General features: G+C 39.6%; 1 protein-coding gene across 15 annotated transcripts in view; it reads left to right on the forward strand.

The window, feature by feature from the left end:
* The window catches only part of mbnl1 (muscleblind-like splicing regulator 1), a 42,583-nt gene extending 29,642 nt beyond the window's left edge, over positions 1-12,941 (forward strand). For 6 of the 15 annotated variants that reach the window (XM_051953697.1, XM_051953699.1, XM_022202117.2 and 3 more), the window contains 10 exons: positions 1,450-1,620; positions 1,851-2,075; positions 3,369-3,608; positions 4,668-4,721; positions 5,999-6,149; positions 7,089-7,124; positions 7,914-8,005; positions 8,413-8,457; positions 9,218-9,289; positions 9,456-12,941. In XM_051953697.1, coding sequence (XP_051809657.1) covers positions 1,450-1,620; positions 1,851-2,075; positions 3,369-3,608; positions 4,668-4,721; positions 5,999-6,149; positions 7,089-7,124; positions 7,914-8,005; positions 8,413-8,457; positions 9,218-9,274 — 1,071 coding nt within the window. In that variant the 3' untranslated portion in view covers positions 9,275-9,289; positions 9,456-12,941. The remainder of the gene's footprint in view (positions 1-1,449; positions 1,621-1,850; positions 2,076-3,368; positions 3,609-4,667; positions 4,722-5,998; positions 6,150-7,088; positions 7,125-7,913; positions 8,006-8,412; positions 8,458-9,217; positions 9,290-9,455) is intronic. The other 9 variants (XM_051953701.1, XM_022202120.2, XM_051953702.1 and 6 more) reach the window with 9 other exon arrangements.
* The last annotated feature ends 2,542 nt before the right edge of the window (positions 12,942-15,483 follow it).

Raw genomic sequence — 15,483 nt, forward strand, 5'->3', positions numbered from 1 at the left:
GTCCATGCATTAGCATGCGCGCATTCTGACCTGCACCAGAATGTGCATGAGTGCGCGTCAGACTTCTTCCTTGACTCCTCCGCTTCAGACTAAAGGTATGATTGGAGGCTCGCAACAAGCAGCAGAAAGGGATCCCTGTCTTAGATAATTGTTCAGAGGCTTTGAAGCGTGACCTCCAGATGACTGCTGATACAATATAGACAGATCATATGAGTGGGCAGTATTTTTAGCGTCCACTAGACATGTAGCTTAGCTGGATGTCTGGAGAGAAGCACCACGGTATCAGCCATGACCTCCTGAGGCTGGTGCACACATACACACATGTCCCAGCTGGGGCCGACAGAAATAGCTAGCTGTTAACAATTAGTGACAGACTCAGCCCAGACCTAATGTGAATTGGAGTGTCTGACATTGAGCCAGCTATAAACAAGCTAGCAAGCTTTCATTGGGAATATAATGCCTGTCTTTCAGAACACACGTCATCCATCCAAGTGGGTAGTTTGATATTATAATGTTGCATGTAATGAAAGTTGAGGAACATGCTTGTCTTTTTCCATATTCACTTGGGACAGATATGTTTACTGTGTTTACTGTCTTATTTTTAGAATATTAGCATTCTAGCATTAGCAATCAAACGCAAAGTAAAATCGAGACTGATGGGCATGCCATTAGTTTTACAAGTGTTTGATCATGACAGCAAAAAAACGGAGAAATAGAAATCTTAGCCAGGTGTAGGTGCTAAAAGAGCCAGAGTATCACTTTCGATCATCTTCGGACAAAGATGAATGCCTTAACCAAATTTTTTAGCAATCTGTCCAGTTGTTCTTGAGACATTTTGTGTAGTAGTTGAACTTAAGTGTCATAGTGCTGCATTGCAATCTACAGACTAAAACTTAAAACACAATAAACCACATTTTCACCCAATTATTGATACAAAATCAATGAAGTTGTTACCCAAGATAATCCCACCAGAACTTTATTCTGGTTGTTTTAGCACTCACTTAAATGAACTGTATGGATGCCATATTTCATTCAATCAGTCAATTAAAATGATATTTATATAGCCCTTTACAGCAGCCCAAAGGGTGACCAAAGTGTTTTGCAGTGAAAACAAGAGAATGACTTAAAATAATACAGTAACTTAAAACAGAGACAGCAGTAAAATATGCAAAAAAAAAAAACTATAAAAATAAACAGCAATACAACACCACTGAAATATATATCCAAAGGTTAATACATAAAATGTCACCATGCTGCTATATATTAAAAGACATTTTAAACAGACAGGTTTTGAGTTTTCATTTAAAAAGACCTAGGTCAGCAATGGTGCACATAAAGGGCTATAAAAATAAACTTTGGCCGATATTTCTAATGTGAATGCAGCCCAACCTATCACCTGTTACTATGATTCTGATGTTAAACACTATCACTTCTTTCTACCCCTCTCAGGGCCGCTGTTCCAGAGAGAACTGCAAGTATCTGCACCCTCCACCACATCTAAAGACCCAGCTGGAGATCAATGGCAGAAACAATCTGATCCAGCAGAAGAATATGGCCATGCTGGCCCAGCAGATGCAGCTTGCCAATGCCATGATGCCTGGCACACAGCTACCACCAATGGTGAGAGGACACACTTGTATGAACACACCACAGCAACTGCCCATGGTGAGGTCACATATATGTAAAAGCTCACACATATCTGGCTTATTTACTGTCTGTGAGGCATTTCCAGTCTTTTCAGTCCCCTTTCCATCAGTCTCTCTCTTTGCCCACATGGAAAACTTACAGTTTGTGCTTGCATTTTATTGACAGTCTTTTATTTTCCCTGCCTTTATTTTGTTTTGCTCCAGCCCATGTTCTCGGTGACACCAGGCCTGGCCACCAACGCCAGCGCAGCAGCAGCAGCTGCAGCAGCGGCCTTTAATCCCTACTTAAGCCCTGTGTCACCAGGCCTGATGCCTCCGGAGATCCTGCCCAGCACCCCTGTCCTCATGGCCTCCAGCCCCACCGTCAGCCAAGTCCCCAACGCTGCTGCTGCTGCAGCCCAGAAGCTGCTGAGAACAGACAGACTCGAGGTAACATGCAGACTGACAGACACAACCTGTTTTTCTCACCATTTTGTTTTGTGGCGAGAATGAATCATGTAGAATGGAATCTACCCACTCCTCTCAAAATGCTCCAAACTCTAATAAGCTCTTCTTCATGATGTGTCTTTTGTTAGTCGGAGTGCAGTCGACCATGATGATAATGAGCCTGTAAACAAGACAAGTGCCGTTAACAAGTAGTTTAACAAGCATAAGAATAATAGCACTCTTATTGGACTTGCATAAACAGCTCCTGAAACTGAACTGTAATATTTATGGAAAGAGCAATTATGCAAAGCAGAATTTCATCACTTTATGACATCAAGCATATTCTAAGACCTGTTTGGTAATTAAGAGTTGTTTACATTTTTGATGTACTCTGTTTCTGTTATGTGCTGCGTCTAGTTCCACCACAGTTTGTATTTTCATCCATTACGAATCCCAAAATGTCACAAGTCAAGTACAGCAGCTGAGTCTGAATGTGATAAATGTTTAAGTGGAGAAAGTATGAACAGTACGACTGATAGTATAACAAGAGCAAAGGAGCACATCTTTATAAGTCACTGTACACTGTAACCAATGTTGAAATCTAGAAACCTCCACCAAAATTGTATTCTGTTGTTGCTCTACTTAAAATATCTGCAGTGTCTCATTTTCATTTTTTCACTTTGGATTTTTTTATGTTTGTCCACAAACTATACAAACTATACTGTAGAAGAACTTTCCTCTAAATCACACGAGGACAAGTAAAACATAAAATATGAAGTCAACCGTTGACTTAATTGCGTTTATGGTGCACATGTATCCATTTCAACCAGACATCACTGACACACTCCATTTTAAAAGAAGGTGCTGCCCTCTGGTGTCTCCCTAGTAGACTTTAAAGGTGTCTGAGACTCACACACTAACGCATCATAGTTGTTCAAACAGAAGATTTTCCTATTTATTAAAAAATTTGAAGTTTCAACATGGTCTGGACCTTCCTGAATTTATTAAATAAACAGACCAACAGTTCTATTTAGACAGTAACTACACTATATACATGTTATATCTATATAGATGGGTTTGGTGTGAAGGGGCATTGCACAGACGAATGCTCAACAAAAACTGAGATGATTTGCACAGAAAGAGGAATATCTTTCTTTTAACCATGTTGATGTGGAAAAGTATGATGGGTCATACTTGATATTTTAGCCAAAAATTCACAAAGCATGAATGTTTTTTTACATTTCATTATTAGGTTTGCTGAATTTGGTTCTCATTAACACTCTCCTCTGTTTCTAGGTGTGTCGGGAGTATCAGAGGGGCAACTGCTCTCGGGGGGAGAACGACTGTCGCTTTGCTCACCCCGCAGACAGCACTATGATCGACACCAACGACAACACGGTCACCGTATGCATGGACTACATCAAGGGTCGGTGCTCCCGGGAAAAGTGCAAGTACTTCCACCCACCAGCGCATCTGCAGGCCAAAATTAAGGCTGCCCAGCACCAGGTGAACCAGGCCACAGCCGCCGCGGCCATGGTGAGCAGTCTGTACAAGTGTGGTCACACTCATTCACACCCACACAACAAAGCTGAGGAACGGTTAGGAGAAAGTTTAAATTCACATTAGAGCTAGCTACTATAAATTATATGTTCTGTGTCTCATACTCGCATTCATGTTTGAACTTGTCTCACCTTCCTGGTTGGTATTTTGTAGCTTTTTCAGTTTTGCTTTTGCCAGGTCAACCTTTAAAGGGCTGCATGTCGGTTTGGGTAAAATCTGCTCAGTACTGGATGATAGGAAGAAGGATCAGACAATAAAACAATTAACCCTTGTTATTCTCACGTGGAGCCGTTTTCTTCCTAATGTGACAACAGGGTTGTCTTGTTCCTTGTTCGTCTCATCCCAGACCACAAGCAAGAGAGTCCAGTTCCTCTCTCTCTTTCTCTCTCTGGTGGTCTGGCCCTATTTGTGACTCCATTGTTTCTGTTGCTTCCTATCTATAACTTCTCTTCCTCTTGACCTTATTGAAAAGGATTCATTGTGCTTTCAGTCCTGTCTTACAGTAACAGCACCTGTGAATAATAGTACAGCCACACTTGTCTATTGATCAAAGTGTTTTCTACATGCTGTTATTGACGTAGTGAAACAAAGAGCTTGGGGTGAATCATTGCAATGTGAACCTGACTATGATGTGCACAGTGAAACGGAAAACCTGTGAATTGTGCTTCCATGTAATTTTTTTTTTGTCCAATTACCGAGACTTACTTGAAGTAAAATTTGAATAATTTTCTCATGGCTATATTCATCCATCTTTGTGTGACAATAACTAATGTAGATTGATAGTTATCGTTTATTATTGATGATCATTTAACTGTTGAGCAGTAGAGCTAGTGTCCACACTGTGCATGCCTTAGTCCTGTTATCCCCTTGTATATTGCATTCCAATGATTTGTTTTTTTATTTGTTTTTGTTTTTCTCACCTATACCCAAACTGCACTGCTGCCCCCATGATGCACCTCTGCTTGCTGGTTTATGTTAATGCGCTTGAACCCCATTGGCCCATTGCCATCATGTGCTCGCTGCCTGCTAATTAAGACTCAGTCGGCTGTCAAATCACTGAAGCGACCCCTCGACGCAACCTTTGACCTGGTACTATGACCTTTCACCTTTTAGCTTGGCATGTGGCTTTGTTGTAGAGCAGTGTTTTAACCAAAGATACTTAGCTTTTTTGTTGTCGTTGTCTGAGTGCAATGTCTGTTTATTCCTCCTGTTGATCTGTCATTATTGCCTGTGATAAAATGATTGTGGCTTTACGGGGGTTTAGGTTGCATCCAACGCCAAATAACTTCTTCCTTCTTGTAGAAATCACCTCAAACACGAATTCAAATGTGGAATTTGTGACAAGGAGCCACAATCAATTCATCACCTGTAGCTTAAATAACAAAAGTGAGCGAGGGCTAGGGAATAGAGCTTCTATAATGGTGGCATGGCTTCAGTCTTACGTCCAAGTCAGTGGTCAGTGTTGTGAAGCAGCTCAATCAAATGTGTGCATGTCTGTGTTGCTAGTGCATGTCAGATGGATAAGGGTGGGGCTAAGAGGAAAAGTCTTTAAAACCATACAGGAGTGATCCCACCATAACAGATTACAACAGTTCAAATGATAGTTCACTCCATCATCAAATCTTCTCACAGATATTCAGACCTCAAGAATGGCCTCATGTCAAGATAAAAAAAAATACTCATACAGAGTGTTTATGGTTTTTATCAAAAATCAGCTTCTGGCTCATGTCCCTTGGCCTTAGACCATTTTTGACACTTGTCTGAGAGTGAACCATCACTTAAACATGGCTTACACAGTTTTATCATGGAGCTAGCAGTGCAGCCTCCCTTTCTCTGTGCTTCCTACCTGTTCCACCTCTTGTTAGCAGCCTTATTGTTTCAATAGTTAATGCTTGCTTATGTTGCATTCAGTCAGCCCTAGGAGTACAAAGTTTAATAATCCAATATAATGAATATATGAATGCTTGTTAGCTAGTAGCTCCAGTAGGCACCATGCTCCTGCTTGTGTAGTACTTGTGTCAGACTGCTGCTTGCTTGCTACTGATGATATGATGATATTATTGTACACACAAGGATGTTGTGAAACTGTTCCTCTGATGTCCTCTAACGTATGTACCTTTTTTTGTTTTCTTTCCCGTTTTTGCCTCTGTCCACACACCCTCTTTCTCTGTTCCACGCACCTCTCTCTCTCTCTCTCTCTCTCTCTCTCTCTCTCTCTCTCTCTCTCTCTCTCTCTCTCTCTCTCTCTCTCTCTCTCTCTCTCTCTCTCTCTCTCTCTCTCTCTCTCGCTCGCTCGCTCGCTCTTTCTTTCTATTTCTGCCTTTTTATTTTCTTTCTCACTGACCTCCCTCCATCTGGATGGGCAGGGCATCGCCCCTAGTGTCATGGCTCCCCTGCCAAAGCGGGCAGCCCTGGAGAAGGCCAACGGTGCCTCTGCCGTGTTTAACACCGGCATGCTCCAGTATCAACAGGCCCTGGCCAGCATGCAGTTTCAGCAGCAGGCTTTCCTCCCATCAGGTATGGCTCCCAAAGCAATCGCCACGAGTGCTCTTACCACCCCGAGGATGCCTGGATCAGTCTAACCTGGCTCCTGCTTGGCTGGGGTTGGGCAGAGTGGTAGATCGCAGTACAGAGCAGTTTGGTTGTGGACTGTTTATTAGCATTATTTTTCTTCAGATAGAGGAAAATTAGAAAGATAGCAAAAAATAACTCTAGATTTCATTGTAGGCCAGCAAGGATTGCACGTGTGTATTTCAGTGTACTTTACAAGCTAGGAACGCTTCAAAATTTTGCTTTATGCTTTGTATGGCATTGCATGGCCACTAGGTATTAAGAACGGGTTAGAATGTCTACCTGCCTACTAATTACCTTAATATAGAACCAAACAGCTATCTTCTGCACCTCTGAGTAGATGCAGACCAAGAGAGATAAGCATGATCATTAACAACAAAAAGAGATAAGAATTGTATGCTATTTTTTTAGATTCAAATTTCTTGGTGTGATCACTCATATTTTGCTCACTGGGGCTTTGGCTTTGGCCAGGATGAATAGGGCTGGATGGGTTGGTTAATGAGTCTCAGCTTGGTAAGAAACAGCAGGCTGAAGAGTCTGGCTTCTGCACACATCTTCTGTTCCTCTCACTTCTGTCTACAGTGTATATAATGTTTAATACTCGATAGTTGCAGTCATAACCCTGCTGTCACTCTTGGTGTATTATACATTCATATGCATCACACTTAAGACAAAAGTTTAGATTTAGTGCCTCATTTGATTAACAGATTGCCTTATGATGAGTTCACCACTTCACCTTTTTCCAATCACTGATGTCTGTGTCCAAGAGATATTAACCTTTTTTCCCACGTTATCTCTCCCTTCACTCTAACGAACCTTGTGATGGGCTGTTTTGATTTCTCTTCCCTATCCAATCCACTTCCTGTTGCACTGCATGATGGGCAGGCTCAATATTGTGCATGACACCTGCAGCCAGCGTTGGTAGGTTCCAGCTTTCCTTCTTCAGTTATTTGTAACCTTCATGTCTGTGAGTCGCAGGTCATCGAGCTATTCACTGATTTTTACTGTGTTTTTGTAGGTAATTTGTAGTTTCGGTGACCTGAGAGTCCTTGTTTAGGTGTTACACAAGATACCTTTTATGATATGAAAAATGAACAGGAGTCCAGATAAGGAAGGACAAATATTGTGTCATTTAAATGTTGTTGTTTTTTTTACATGTATGTGTTATTTTTAATAGTGTCTGTTTAACTGATCCATATTTTGTTAATCTCTCCCCTACTGTTTATTGCTTGACCACTCTCGTTCACATGCTCATTCTAAACCTGGCTTTTGGCTGGTCTAACCTGACACCTATTGAAACCCTTTAAAAACACTTTTAAAAAACTGAGGGAGTTCAATTATAATGTTCCCCTTGACCTCCTCTGCCATACATACTCGATTCTTCAAACTTACAAGTCCTGTTTGTGAAACCTTTCAAAGTCGGCTCTCATCTGTTGTTTAGAGACAAAGTACAGTCCTAGCCGTTCAACTTCTATTAATACACACAAATATGGAAGTAAGTCAGCGGTGCCACGGCTACACTGTGTCACATCAAGTTCTCCAAACACGAGATTGTTGTGAGTGTTGGCAGACGGACGAAAGGGAACCAGTTAACTGGAATTCCTCTCTGACTCCCTCTCTCTCCTTCTCCTTCCCTCATTTGCCTGGTGTGTATGTGGCTCCACTGCTCCTTTGTGTATTTTTGCTTACATGATTTTCCCTCCAAAAAAGTTCCCATGATGCACGGTGGTACTCCAGCCACTGTGTCTGCAGCCACCACATCTGCCACAAGCGTTCCCTTCGCAACTGCCTCCACCAATCAGGTTTGCACCTCTACCGCCTCACTCTCTCTCTCTCTCTTTCTCTCTCTCACTCTTTCTTTCTCTCTCTCTCTCTCTCTCTTTCTTTTGCTCTCTCTATCTATCTCTCCCTCATCTCTGTCTTTCAATGCACATGGACAATTTGGGAATGCTTGTGTCTTACAGCGAGGGGTGGGTTGGGTAAAAGGCGGTACTCCCTCTTGTTGGCCTACACTAGAGTCCAACATGTAGTCTTGTGTACACATTCCATATTGTGACAAGTTTTAAAACATACACATCCATTTTAACTATAATCACAACAGTCAAACCTTTCTTAAATTATCTATCTGTCTTTTTGGAGAAACATATTGTATTGCATTTAATGTCTGTCCTCGTTTGTAACCTCGATTTTTGTCCTTTCCCATTTTGAGGACTCTTCCTTATCAAAGTTGACTACCAACGAATACATGCAATTGGTATGTATGAGGTAGTTGTTTTTTTTTTCAATTTTAGAGCCATTTGCACAGCTTGTGCAACAATCGCTATCTGTGCCCTTTGGTGCTTGGCTTTTTTTTTCTTTTTTGCTGCTGCTTCCAACGCGTAAAGCAAAGCTTTACCATGTCCCTTGTGTTTAAAAAAAAAAAAAACCTCATTATTAAAGTCAGAAAACTTCTGAAAGCAGTCTGTAAGTAGATCTGCAACATTTTCATTTCAGTTCTGCTGAAGGCATTTTGTAAGCAGCTGGCCACATTGCACAATTTGTTTTACCAGAGAATAGACTGATAAGAATTAGAGTGAATCATCATGTTAGCATTCCTCATCCTGAACTAGTCTTCTGTATTTTATTGAAGTGTGCAGGTCAACAACATGGAGGACTTAGGTTTGCATGGGGGAAGCCACCTTACTGACAGTTTCCCATCCGCCCCCTCATCTCTCCCTTCCTTTTAAACCTCCTCTTCCCTCCCTGCTACCCAGAAGTGTCTGTTAAGTCTCTTGTCCGTCTTACGTATGACAGCTCTGAATCAAGTGTGCCTCAACTGTAGCCAAAATGCTTTTTCTATCTTGTCATCTTTGTCCATTTCCAGCAGCGAACTCATCTTAAAGTGAGAAAAGTGGTTAAAATGTGCTGATCTGTGTTTTTATTCTTTCTTCTTTTTTTTTTGTCAGCCAGCGTTCACTTTGTGCGTTTTCAGTTTGGGATGCTTCGTTTGATCTCTGTCTCTTTTCTATCCCCAGATTCCAATAATATCTGCAGATCATCTGAGTAGTCACAAGTACTTGACTCAAATGTAGTTCCTCTCAAAAACAGTGAGTTCCCATTTCAACCTTCATGTTGTCTTTTTTCATTACAAGTTTTTTTATTTGTTTTTTTTTGTATTTTGTATGACTCATGTACATTTCAGAGTACCACTTAAAGCCTTATGAAAACCTTAACATCAGTTTATTTTTCAGTGAAATCTATCGTCTTTTCCAGATCAAATGAATGTGTGCTGGCACCGTCCAAGCCAAAAGAGTTCAGCCTTTATGTACATAACCTTCAGAATGTCAAGCAATGGGACAAGGAGGGTCTGCCATCTCTTACCCGGTCCACAACGATGGTCTCATCACACGTGTAAACATCAAGGGTACAACACATGATCTGTGCCATCTTCCCACATATCAATATCAAGAAGAATTTGCTGTCAAATTCGGCGTCCAGCCGGGAGAAGAGGATATCTTGGTGCCAGGGTCAGTGTGTCTGTCCCTCAGTGGAAAACGTTCACTTTATACCTCTGTGTCGGATTAAATCATAGCACTCAGTTTGTTCTAATTATTATCATTACTGCATGCACAGAAGGTCAAGAGCGTTGTTACATGAGACATCAAGTGCTGGTACGTTAGCAGACCAAGATCTTTCTTTCCTTTTTTTTTTATTTGTTCTGCTTTATTTTTTAATTGATAGCCATATTTCATAGTTTACAAGTGACACGTAAACATGCACCTTGAATTTGAACTGAAATCTGAAAAGGCACAATGATTTTAACAGGAATTTTATTCGCCAAAAGAATTAGGCATGTACAGTATTGTGTTTTTACGGCTACTAGTGAAACTAGATGTTGAAATGAGGGTCTTGGACATATGAATGTTCTGGGTAAACCAACATACCTGTGTACCTTGAAAGCACAGCCAGGCTAGCTTTTCTCACCTTGTCATGTGCCATCAAGGCCATACAGCTAAAACCAGAGTGTTATCTCAGCAGTGTTATTTGTTTACCGAAGGTAAAAGTTTTGTATGGCTCTTTTTTGTATTATTTTGTTTTCAAAAATCTCAGTTGTGAGTGTTTTTTTAACTCTTTTTTTTTTTTTCAAATTAATCAATTTTAGAAGTGGGGCTCTTGCCAAATTTTGTTTGGTGTTTGATGTTTTGTTTTTGTTTAAAATCAAAAATGGAGGGTTTTTCTAAAGTTTGTCATACCTCTTTTCATAGACTAGTGTTGTTGTTGTTTTGTTTGTTGGGATTAAGTCGTTGATCAAGTCCATTGACTCTAAAGCCTGGTGAAGTAGAGGGTGTAGCTTCAATTGACGTTGTGTTACCTTGGTCCCCCTCTTTTAAAGAGGAGCAGCTCTGAAGCTGTCTCCAAGAAGCACTGTTGAGCCATGTGTTGATGGGAATTTTAAACAACAGACCCAAAGGTCTATTAGGTCATTTAAACCACATGTGCACTTGGATAATTACTTGTCTGATCACCCTGTTTTAGTTTCACAGCCCATCCTGAGTAAACTTTCATTTTTTTCAGGAGATACAACTTGTTATGTTTGGCTTGTATTTCAAGCAAAAACGTGAAGGTTTTCATCCACTTGTAGATCTGACTATGGAAACCAAAGCACAGTTTTTCTCTCAATGGGTTACAGAAACATCTCCCAAGAGGCTTAAATAATTAAGGAAACGTGTTTATCATCTGTCATTCATGTGTCCATTTTATGATCACTTCCCTTTTTCGTTTTCACACAAGTGTGTAGTGTGTCTTTACCGATTGTAATGTACCTAACAAAGCCTTAGATTACAATTAATGGGTCTGTGCCCAATCAAATGTACTTTCAATCACCATGCAGGTAAAGAACACCAATGATGTTTTATAGTTCTCTCACATGCCGCTTATGATCTTTTATTTTTGTTCTTTCTCTCTGTAAAAGTAACAATTACTCTCTTAAATTTCATTGAACTTATGTGTTATGTACTACTTAAGGATTTGAATCTATTTGAGGTATGTAGTTTTAGATTTTTCCTTTTATTTGCCTTACTATATATTACTTGACAACATTGATATAGCCGTTGTAGATGTTGAGGTAGTATGACATTCATAACTTTTTCAAACCATATAAATGATAATGTGTTAGTTTTAAATATTCACTTCATTCATATAGCTGGATGTCTTTTTCAGTTGATGTTACATAGTTAATTTTGTTGTTGTTTTTTTGATACAAGGAATGAGATCAATTAATTTGCTGCCAGCATCTCTGAGTAGGCGAAAAACTGTTTTAACCAACTTAAAATTTCTCCTTGTAACATGTCAACATCATGTTTGAAAATACTATATTGTACTGAAATATAGATTGTCCATGTTTTAGAGTAAAAATTATTTTCTACTGTATCCATTTCAAAGAGATATGTACGTTTGTTTGAATATTTCTTAAGTTTGCCCTGAATGTCAGGCCAAAACGAGCAGTGAGATTGACGGGTGTTTGGATGTTTGGTAGATAGTGAGATTAAGGAGCGAGAAAGCAACGATTCTTCCGCTCTGGAGGAGTCCGAAATGCTGCAGATAATGAGTTCTAACCTAAGGGACGAAGGTTGACTTTTTGCACTTCTGTATATAGTCAAATGAACAGAGAAAAAAATGTGTATCATATTGAGATATTATTTTGAATAAAAAAAGATCTATAATTATAAGGAATTTTGTTAGATTAATTTAAATTCTTAAAATTAGAAGACCAGCTAAAAAAAATTGCTTGCAAAGAAGGGCACTAGTTTCTTGGCCAATGCATTCAGAGAAAGCTATGCGCTTTTTGTCTTATTTTGTAAGTGGCTAGTATTTCCAGGGAATGTTGTAGGGGAGTAGATATCCCCATGTCATGCTAACTCCACCCCTCTTGTAGGATGACATATCCAGTAATGTCCATATATCATTTGTTGGACTTTGGTCATGCAGTATTGCTGCTCCCATGGTACAGTTGATACATGACAAATTTGTATTCTATTATAGTTTGATTTGACTGCATGTAAAAGTACAAACATGTAAACAAAAGAAACTGCATAGATATGTAAGGAAAGATAACACCTTCAGACTACAGAAGACACAATATTTGTTTTGTTTGTTTCAAATTATTCATACAGTAGATAACATCTGCAGTGGGGAGAAATAATACTTTAAAAACAAGTCATCTTACTCTTGTGTGATAAAATATTTTCTGAGGAAAAAACATGTTATTTAAAGAATGATTAAAAAAAAAACATTAGCACTCATCCACCCCAGATACGTTCTCATAGCCATATAATTACAGTCGACACAGACTCACTGCAGTTGTTCCTGCTACCATAGCTGTGCACTCAGCAGGTGAAGGCTCATCACACCAAATGCGTATTTGGCAAATTAGTCTTTTGAAATGAATGTAACAGTCGCCGTCAACATGAGGCTGCTTTGTATAGTCGCTACACAACCAAAGCACCATTTTCTCCAAACCAGACGTTCAGTCTTCTGGCTGGAACCAAGGTCTCTCTTCCCTGCTGGGCGCACATGAACGCTTTGACTCTTTGACCGCTTTTTACTTGTAAGTGCACCCACCAATTATGTATTTGCTAACAGTTGCCACACAATAATGTACTATTCTGTCTTCAGATTTGTTTATGCGCATTTTATTGTTGCCATAATTGACTCTTGCTGTATGGATGAAAAAAATCTGAATAAAAAAAACCCATTTGATTTGCTCATGCATGTCGTGCCTCTGTGTGTGTTGGATGTGTGGGTCAGGGCAGCAGATAAGGCACTTATTTTGGCCCAGATTTTCTGTTGAGAGGATAATGTTTAGGGTAATGTAGTCATAATTGTTTCTGATCATCTTCACCTCAAGGGCTCAGTGCCATAAAGACTAATTCTGGAGCAGCTCCGTGGAGAGAGGAAGCTTACATTGATTGTGCTCTGGGCTTTTTTTCTTATGAGATTGTGTGTATTATCTGGGTCAGAACTGATACCATTGTTAAATGAAGCCAACATTAAACCACAAAGAACTCTTGTGCCTTGGGTTTATGAAATATGATGGATCTTCTGTCTCTTTTGACTGTTTTTAGTTTGTTTTGAAAGGGAGTGAATGCATGTAAGTTTGTTTAAAAAAATCTGTAATTCAAATGCGATCATGGCTTAGAGCCACAAAGGTTTAGTTTGTCTTAAATGTGTGGTTTCTACCAGCGGCAGACACAAATACATTTATTAGTTTACTGCACTTAAGTACAATTTTGAGTTGTTTGTACTTTAATCTCCATTTTCTGCTGGCTTATAGTTCTATTCCACTGCAGTCCAGAGCAAATATTGTACTTTTTACTCCACCATGTTTAGTTGACACCTTTAGATTCTTCAGAGACTTAGTTTAATCCTTAGATGCACGATTGATTGAACCCTACACTCTTCTATAAGTGGGTCAAAAAGGACCAGTATAAGAATCAGTGTGTTTTTATACCATTGTTGTGGGTAGAGTGTCCTCGACGGCCTCTTGTGCATGAGGAATGGAGGCCAGTAGGAGCCCACTGTAGATTTTAGCCTGTTTTTAGTTGTCTGTGGGAGTCTTCTTCTTCTTAATAATAATATTTTTGAGGTATTACACCTGTTTCACTATTACATAGTTTCACCAGTAGAGAGCAAAACAAGTTTATTTTTCAACAACAAAAAAAAACCTTGCCTGTGCAATACATACTTTGGCCACAACTCCTGATTCCAGGGATTCTTACTAAACGAGTTTGTAAAAATTTACCATAATCATATCAATCGCAAGATAAAATCTCAAGATTTGCTTGGTTGTAGTTTTTTATTGTCACTGCAGAAGTTGAGATGTTGTGTTGTAACATGTCTTCCAATCAGATTATCACAGAAGACGAGCAACTATAAATGTTACCCACTGAAGAGTAGAAACCTGATAAGATTTCTGCATGTTCATGTTCATTACTTCATCATATTACTCTAAACATGCAGAGTTGGTCATTTTACCCACGTGATAGAAACCCTACATGAACAATCTGTATACATATTAGCAGCAAAATGTAGTTGAAGTAAGTAGCGGTTTGGTCTATCTGACTGACAGAATACAATATGTGGCATTATTAGATTATTCATAGTGAAGCATCAGTGTGTCAGCAGCAGGTGACTGTTGTAGCTGCTACAGGTGGAGCTACTTTAAACTACTTTATACACAGTTTTATACACAAGGACAGAAGATAACTGTGGCGGGTCTTCAGATAATTAATGTCAGAGAACAGAAGAAAAAACAAATTGGAGTTTCTCTCAAATATTTTATTTTTAGTGAAATACTGGATCATTTGCACATGTACTGAAATGAAACGGTGTGACACGTTTAGAGGAAAAAACATCACTGTCTTTTGAAACTGTTAATGACTTAGAGACATGTGAAATATGACCCTGACTATGCATTGCTTTTGTAAGACATGACAAGCCAAAAAAGTTTGGAAACCACTGGTTTAATCTTTAACACTGTGCTGTATTTTAAAACCATGCTCTATTATTCACTGTGTAAAATGATCATCTTAAAGGTCACCTTTACGGATTCAGACTTGCAGGGTTTCATATGTAACAAACATAAGAAATTAGGGTGTGGCCCTCTGTGTCAATAATTCTTCTTGTACAGAATCGGTTTCCAGTTCTAACATGTATAGTTAAGTTATTCCAGTATTACAACTTGCCATTGTGTAGCACAGAGTAGTTTTGTGGTGTTTGAGCACAGTTGGAGGTGAGCGGGTGTGTTGGAGCTGCAGTGAGTGGGGAGGAGTGGGGACTTCATAGATCTGCACATTTTAAAGGAAGCAGTCCTGTAGAGTTACATATAATCCATTTTAAGGCATGAAGGGATTATTATCATATGGAAAAAGCTTCTAATATTGTGTCTTCTCTCTAATCTGCAGTTGCATGTTTCCCACCAACCTGTCCAGCGTTTATGATCTCCTCTTGATTGTGTGTTTGTCTCTGCTCTCCTGTTCTTCCTCTACTTTACCCCCACGTGGTCGAGGCAGACGACTGCCCTCTCTAATCCTGGTTCTGCTCGAGGTTTCTGTTTGAAGACAGTTCCTCATCTCTGCTGTTGCAAATGTGCTTACTCATAGGGAATCTTTGGATTCGCTGGATTTCCCCGAATCCTATTCCTCTCCCAGAAAGCACTTTAGCTCATGGCTATTGTTTTAAATATGCAGTATAATGCAGACTGACCTGTTTTCCTTTTATATTTTTCTATGTTTAAAGAGTT

This window comes from Acanthochromis polyacanthus, chromosome 9 (assembly GCF_021347895.1).
Source record: "Acanthochromis polyacanthus isolate Apoly-LR-REF ecotype Palm Island chromosome 9, KAUST_Apoly_ChrSc, whole genome shotgun sequence".
Taxonomy (NCBI): domain Eukaryota; kingdom Metazoa; phylum Chordata; class Actinopteri; family Pomacentridae; genus Acanthochromis; species Acanthochromis polyacanthus.